The sequence below is a fragment of the Dendropsophus ebraccatus genome, chromosome 9, assembly GCF_027789765.1.
Source record: "Dendropsophus ebraccatus isolate aDenEbr1 chromosome 9, aDenEbr1.pat, whole genome shotgun sequence".
Lineage (NCBI taxonomy): Eukaryota > Metazoa > Chordata > Amphibia > Anura > Hylidae > Dendropsophus > Dendropsophus ebraccatus.
Genome location: NC_091462.1, coordinates 102,408,889 through 102,417,332, shown reverse-complemented (window position 1 = coordinate 102,417,332; position 8,444 = coordinate 102,408,889). Strand labels below are relative to the sequence as shown.

The 8,444-nt window shown below is 46.9% G+C and overlaps 1 protein-coding gene across 1 annotated transcript in view; it reads right to left on the bottom strand.

Annotated features, from left to right (window-relative positions):
- Positions 1-1,441: 1,441 nt before the first annotated feature.
- Positions 1,442-8,444, bottom strand: part of GLIS2 (GLIS family zinc finger 2) — a 36,962-nt gene continuing 29,959 nt past the window's right edge. The window contains exon 7 of the mRNA XM_069984119.1: positions 1,442-4,539. Coding sequence (XP_069840220.1) covers positions 3,806-4,539 — 734 coding nt within the window. The 3' untranslated portion in view covers positions 1,442-3,805. The remainder of the gene's footprint in view (positions 4,540-8,444) is intronic.

Below are 8,444 nucleotides of genomic sequence, written 5' to 3'. Positions count from 1 at the left end.
TCAACATTTAAAGATTGTGCAGACTTGCAGCTAATAAAAGTGCATGAGCCTGTGTTGTAACCGCAGCCTGACAGTTGTCAGAAATCCATCACTTGCTGGTTAGGCTAGGTTCACACTGCGTTTTTGCAATCCGATGAAAAAAACAGATGCATTTGTGTGCATCCGTTTTGATCCGTTTTTCCATTGACTTCCATTGTAAAAAAAAAAAGACAGATCTGTTTTTTTTAACTGACACAAAAGTAGTGTCAGCTACGTTTTTGTGTCTGTCAAATAAAACACGGATCAGTTTTTTTTTTACAATGGAAAAACGGATACACACAAATGCATCGGAAAAAAAATGGATTGCAAAAACGCAGTGTGAACCTAGCCTTACACGACCTCGCTCCTTTTCATTAGCTGTGATGTTGCAGCGCCACAAAGCAATCTTTGAAATTCTTTTTTTGGGCGGCACGTCGGTGTCGAGGGTGGTGCTCGTAGTAGGAAAAAATTCCTATAGCATCATGAAAGTTCAAATCTCGGCACTCACCATTTTCATGCTTCCAGAAATCTTTTTTATAGAAAATTCATCAAATTTTTACAGCGGTAAAAATTTGATGAATTTTCTATAATAAAGATTTCTGGAAGCATGAAAATGGTGAGTGCCGAGATTTAAACTTTTACAAAGCAATCTTTGGCCATGCAACTTTTTAGCTAGAAGAAACTCGGACACTTTTTTCTTTGCTTTTGTTTTTTATTGTTTCTTTTAATGGTTGAATAAATGCCCCCAACGCAGGGAAGCATCTCGTTGGCAGCTTTGCCCCATACGGAGCTCACTGGACAATCTCCGCACTCAAGGGGGCGGTCTCGTCATGTCGCAGTCACTCAGGATCTCCCACTCACACCGATGCAAGAGCTGTCTTCACTTGGACAATGAGGAGTTAAAGACACATGGGGAGAGGGGTAAGGGAGGTTCATTGTGATACAGAAGGCACTTCATGTGGCTGCCTGCAGATCATTACTCCAGTAGCCAAGGGCCACACAGAGCATCACTCCCTTTGAACTCAGGATTACGTTTATCTGCTGTACTCCAACACGGTGATTCATGTACGGCAATGGTCGGCTGGAATAGAAATACTGATACAAGGATCTGTCGTGTCAATACTAATAATGAGATGAGAATTTAAAACTGCGTTACCTATAATGTGGCTACAACTACTACAACTCCCATGATCCCCTGAGAGCCGAGAACAGTGATGCAGGAGGACCCCTTTAACCAAGGAGCTGATGCTCAGTTTGCAAAGGCTAAAAGGGTTTGGAATGAGACTAGAATAAAAGGGTCTATTTTAGGGATGGGGAACCTTCGGCCCTGCAGCTGTTGCAAAACTACAATTCCCATCATGCCTGGACAGCCAAAGCAAAGCTTTGGCTGTCCAGGCATGATGGGAATTGTAGTTTTGCAACAGCTGCAGGGCCGAAGGTTCCCCATCCCTGGTCTATTTAGTCCTCCCAGCAACAGCGCCCCTCTTATCTATAGGCTGTGTTGGGTATTGCACCATTCACTTCAATAGGAGTGAGCTGCAGTACTGTGCACATCCTAGAGTGGCACTATTTCTGGCAAACAGACATATTTCTAATTTCATAGTATATGACCTTAAAGGGGAACTGTAGATAAATAAAATTACATTATAGTTAGTGGGGTATTCTCGGGGGAAGGGGCGTCTTTTCCATGTATAACATGGAAACTACAGAGGGTAGAGGCCATGTGGAATGTGCTGCGGCTGCATGTGTGCTGGTTTATACCCACAGACACAACGTATATGGAATGTATGGGGTCGGCGGGTGACGCACACAGGCTGATTGCTGCTTCTAGGGCCAGGAAGGTTTTCATTCCCTACTGTGACGAATTTGACTTCAGAGAGCAGACGTGACGCCTGTCACGAAGGTCCTGGGAGGAAAAGTTCAAGTGCCACAGAAAAGGGTCTGCCTTCCTTATTCCCAGAAACAGCGCCTCCTCTGTTCAGGAAATGCAAGATTCACTTTAATGGAGGTGTGCTGTAATACCAGACACAACCTGAAGACAGGCATGGCGCTGTTTATGGAAGAATCCTGATTAACCCCTTTAAGGGTACAACCACTTAAAAGTTGACTGGATTTCCACACAAATTTTGACAAATCGACCAAGTGTAACAAATTTTGCAGCAAATTCCACCCTGTACTTCATCCCTCTACAATGAAGTAGTAAAATACGAGCCACAATCTGAGATGTTGCAATTCCGAAACTTGGGATTTTCCCAATTAGCTTCAATGAAATTAAAATTTTGCTACAACTCTGCAGCATTTCAAGGGGTTGTCCTGGATTCTTCAAGATAAAATAAAAACAGTGCCACCCCTATACTCAGATTCCATATGGTATTACAACTCAGCTCAGTGGACCTGAGCTGCAATACCACACTGTGACTGAGGACAGGGGTGGCGCTGTCTTTCAGTCCTGAGTGGACAATCCCTTTTTGTCAAAAGGGTCCCCTGATGCTTGGATCTCCAGCGATCAGCTGCATGGAACCTGCTAGAAAGTGTTTAATTTCCCTACGGCGTCACCACAGGGGATAGTAGGTATTACATAGAAACCAATGGGCTGTTTGTAGTGCAGGGACATGTCAGAGCAAATAGTGAAGAAATCTACTAATTAATTTTGGAAAATCAGACTTCCCCTTTAACTCCAGACTGTTCTCCTGCCTCAACCCCCAACCATGGACTAGAGGACCTCTAAATGTTAAGTCAAGAGATACCAGCAAGCATCGAACTCACACACCACTCACAGTCTATAACATAGCTTGGTTTGCTCCATCAATGGCGGAGCCTGCGGAGAACCACCTCCTCCTCCTCCTCACACATTGGTAAATGAGGGATATATATGGATTCCATTGGGTTTTTTTAAAGCAAATTTTCTGCGCGCTCTGAGGAGAAGCAAAGAGAAGCGGCATTCATTGTGCCTGAATGCGTTGTCACAGGATATCTATAGAGTGGAGGGGAATGGTGGTGGTAAAGAAACGGTGCGGCGCGGAGTCTGGGCTGCTAGATAGGATTATGGGAAAGTGCAGAGAGCGAGTTAGTGCATAGGTATGTGTCAAAAAAAAAAGAAAGAATATCGACTAACGGAATGTGATATAAGAGATCGGGGGCCATACAAGTCCAAGAGGGGGACAGTTCTGGAATGAGGATGGTGCAGAAGGTTGAGCGTGTGAAAGGCCATCATCATAAAGCTGATCTACAGAAGAGATGATGAGTACGCAGAGAATCGGAGGGTGGATAGCAGAGCGGCTGTATCCCACACTAGCCACGCTCCTCTCCCTCTTGTCATTGCAGAGTCAGCTCGGTCGGAGCATCTCCATTATTATTGCTTTTCTCAGAAGGTGAACAACAACCTTCTCTCGTGAATTCTGAGAAACAGAAGACTGCAGATCACAACGTAACTCCACCTGGCCTCCAAATACCACAAAGTGCTTCATTCTATATATCAGTCCGCGGAAAAAGTTCCTCTACCGTTCTATCACATTGGCGTTTGGCCATTTTGGTCCCACGTACAAAAAAAAAAAAAAGGGAGAAGCAATTCTGCAGGGAATGCCGGGATGACAGCGATTTGGAGGTCTGGCCTCTGTTCGCGAGGCAGAAAATACACATTCTCTGTATTGGTGCTTGTGCAAGAGGTCCGCGGGGGTCACAGGGTTAGGAATGTCATTGGGTCACACCTCATCTGCCAAGGAGGCGCCCCCTGTTGTGTGTGAAGGTTTAGTGGGCACAGGTGGAAAGTTACAGGGGCACGGCCTTCTCAGTTGACCACTGCTGGTTTTAGTAACACGGATCCTGGGGGGATGACCACCCATCCTGGCAATAGAGAATCTGAGCCCATGCCAGGAGAGAGATCTAAGACCCCGCTGGGGAGCAGAGACAGTGCATCTGCTGAACTAGGCCTCATTTTTGACCCTTCAGTCCTCTCGTCGCTCTCTGACCTTTGAGCCTTAGGCCTCCTGTCATTTTCGGATTTTCCTGCTGAAACCAGAGAGACTAAAGGCAAGCCGAGACCTGCTGCAGAATAGGCCTGGGACAGCAAGGAGCCCTTGGCCAGGTTGAGCGGGGACCCTGCAAGTGTCAACATGGGATTGGGTAACCCTGCCAGAGCTGATGCTACACCGCTGCAAGCCAATGAGCTGAGGTCCAATGGTCCTGGTGCCAAGGGGATTGGCAAGGTCTGACTGCCAAAGATGGCTGCTGGGTTGGGAATAATGAGTTGGGCGCCACTTGCATAGCTGCTATCCCCCGCTGATGGTAGTTTGGGTGGCTGGTGTATCTTCAATAACTGGCGTTGCTGATGTGAGATGAAGTGGCCATGTGCCTTGATGTGCTTGCGTAGAGAGCTGGGGTCCGTGTAGCGTTTCTGACACCCGGGCATCTTGCAGTAGTAGGGCTTGTCCACGTAGTGGGTGCGCGTATGCTTGAAGCGGTCGCTGGAGTTGGAGTATCGCTTGTTACAGCCCTCGTAGGGACACATGTAAGGTTTTTCACCTGCAAAAATGGACAACAAAACAAGGTCACACAAAATGGAAGCGAAACGCATAAAGGAGGCCACAGGATAAAACCTTTGTGAGACATAAGTTGGATTCATATGAAAAAAAAAATAACATATGGGGAACTCCACAATCAGTATTCAATAATCTAATCTAAAAGTGACAACTAATATGTTGTCCTGTTGTCTATGCTCGGCCATGTGATCAGCTTTACCAGGCTTCATTGCGGGTGTTTTTCTTTTTCTGTCATAAATGTTCTGATGAAGCCTGGTAAAGCTGATGACATGGCAAAGCCCAGATGGTCAGTTAGGCCATGTTCCCACGTAGTAAGACACTGGCTGTTCCGTGACCCGGCTGGGTCACGGAACGGCCGGTGTCGGAGAAGATCATCCCAGCCGTTACTGCAGTAACGGCCGGATGATCTTCACTGGCGCTGATCATAACTGGCCTGCATCAGAATTCCCCACTGTACACAATGGAGTGTGCGTCCGGAGCTGCTCGCTCCATAGTGTGCACTGACAGGGTTTTCTGTGGCCTCTATTCAGTGAATAGTGGCTGCAGAAAACTGACATGTCAATTTCTTGCTGCACCGCTAGGGATCCTGGCCGGAGTGTATACCATGTGTATACACTACGGCCGGGATTCCTTAGAAGGCAGCACTATGTTAGTTCCATAGTAATAACGTTGTAACAAACTTACGTAGTGTGAACATAGCCTTAGGCTGTATTGTAACAAAAGAAACACAACAAAACTGCGAATGTGGGAAGACAGGCCAAGGCTATGTTCACAGACAGTAAAATAATACCAAAAATACAGCAGTAATTTTGGGGTAAAAATACAGCAATATTTTCAATGTAAGGATATGTTCCCACACAATATTTTTGCTCAGTATTTTTCAACCAAAACCGGGAGTGGATTGAAAACACAAAAGGGCTACGTTCACACACTGTTGAAATGTAGTTGTTTTGAAGTAATGTCCATTATTTGCCATTAAATGGCACTATCCACTTAATTTTAACAGTGTGTGAACATAGCCTTTCTGTGTTTTCAATCCACTCCCGGTTTTGGTTGAAAAATACTGAGCAAAAATACTGTGTGGGAACATAGCCTAAAAATTGCCCTGTAGTGCACACATCATATGAAATAACAGATGTAATTAGTGTTGAGTGGATTTGCAGAACTGATTGCAATGTTCTTCATACCCGAACGCTCCGCAGCCTATACAGCCAATGGCCGCGTTCACACAACGTTAGTTTCCTATTATTCATGGAATCATGGCAGTTGTTGCCGATTTTCAACAACAGCCGTGGTTAATAGGAAATTTACGTTTTCCTGCAGTCTATGGGATCCCGTCCGGAGTGTATACTATGTGTATACATCGCTAGCGGCCGTACAAAACACTGACATGTCAATTTTGAGCGGCCGCTATTCACTAAATAGCGGTCGCACAGGCCTGACAGGTCACACGATGGAGAGTGCGGCACACGGGTGTGCCTGCATCCTAATTCAGCGCAAATGATGATCATCTGTCCGGTACTGCAGTACGGACCAAGATGATGTTCTCTACCACCGGACGTTCTGTGACCCCGCCAGGTCACAGAACGGCTGGTGTTTCACGTTGTGTGAACATGGCCTATGGCTGTATGCATGTTTTCCAGTTCTCCCTAGGGCTACATCCAACTTTTTCAAAGTCAAAGAACATTGCCGAACCTGAACAGTTCGGTAAGTTCGCTCACCAGTAGTTTGACTAAATTGACTGACTATGTAAAGTGCTGCGGAATCAGTTACCGTTATACAAATAAAAGCCAAAAAAAGCATTAACACTAGTCTTGCTATTGGCTGCGTTCCCCTTACATATATTACAGGCTATTACACTATAGATTCTGGTGTTTGCACTTTTCTGACCAACTTTAAATTGATTTGTTATCACATTGGTGCAAACATTGGTGCAAACAGAGGCCTAAGTGAAAAACCATAAAAATACACCAAGCCGGAATCAGATGATAAATCTCATGGGATGAGAAACGTTAACCCTAACGTGACGTCATTTTGAAGACCAGAGAATCTTAGTACATCTGGGCCGGTGTGTCAGACGCAGGAAGACAGTGATGTGTAGATGACTGGGTAAGATGATTTCCACAGTGGCTTGTTAGGTGCTCCTGGTGGGTAGTGGTCAGTAAAGATGATCGAACATCGCTGATGTTCAGGTTCGTTCGAACGCGAACCATCGGCATTTGACTCCCGCTGCCTTTCCGTTCCGTGGGGAAGGTGGAGACAGCCCGAGTACCGCCTGGAAAACAAGGATACAGCCTATTACCTAGGCTGTATCCCTGTTTTCCAGGCGGTACTCGGGCTGTCTCCACCTTCCTCACAGAACAGGAAGGCAGCGGGAGTCAAATGCCGATGGTTTGAGTTCGAACGAACCTGAACATCAGCGCTGTTCGATCATCTCTAGTGGTCAGTACCGACCAAAATGTCCAAGGACATTGCGTCCATCCTGACCTCATCCACCTAGAAAAGTGTCTACAATGTCAGCATCAGAACTGGAGCACGGAGCAAAGGAAAATGGCTCTTCTATCTATATTATAAAATAATAAAATAAAAATAGGGGACATCACAGGGATATGGGGTCCTCACACCTTACAGGATGCTGATACCACAGGAGACATCACAGGGATATGGGGTCCTCACACCTTACAGGATGCTGATACCACAGGAGACATCACATGTATATGGGGTCCTCACACCTTACAGGATGCTGATACCACAGGGGACATCACAGGGATATGGGGTCCTCACACCTTACAGGACGCTGATACCACAGGAGACATCACAGGGATATGGGGTCCTCACCTCACACCTCACAGGATGCTGATACCACAGGAGACATCACAGGGATATGGGGTCCTCACCTCACACCTTACAGGATGCTGATACCACAGGGGACATCACAGGGATATGGGGTCCGCACCTCACACCTTACAGGATGCTGATACCACAGGAGACATCACAGGGATATGGGGTCCGCACCTCACACCTTACAGGATGCTGATACCACAGGGGACATCACAGGGATATGGGGTCCGCACCTCACACCTTACAGGATGCTGATACCACAGGGGACATCACAGGGATATGGGGTCCTCACACCTTACAGGATGCTGATACCACAGGAGACATCACAGGGATATGGGGTCCTCACACCTTACAGGAAGCTGATACCACAGGAGACATCACAGGGATATGGGGTCCTCACACCTTACAGGATGCTGATACCACAGGAGACATCACAGGGATATGGGGTCCTCACACCTTACAGGATGTTGATACCACAGGTGACATCACAGGGATATGGGGTCCGCACCTCACACCTTACAGGATGCTGATACCACAGGAGACATCACAGGGATATGGGGTCCTCACATCTTACAGGATGCTGATACCACAGGAGACATCACAGGGATATGGGGTCCGCACCTCACACCTTACAGGATGCTGATACCACAGGGGACATCACAGGGATATGGGGTCCGCACCTCACACCTTACAGGATGCTGATACCACAGGGGACATCACAGGGATATGGGGTCCGCACCTCACACCTTACAGGATGCTGATACCACAGGAGACATCACAGGGATATGGGGTCCTCACACCTTACAGGATGCTGATACCACAGGGGACATCACAGGGATATGGGGTCCTCACACCTTACAGGATGCTGATACCACAGGGGACATCACAGGGATATGGGGTCCTCACACCTTACAGGATGCTGATACCACAGGGGACATCACAGGGATATGGGGTCCGCACCTCACACCTTACAGGATGCTGATACCACAGGAGACATCACAGGGATATGGGGTCCTCACACCTTACAGGATGCTGATACCACAGGGG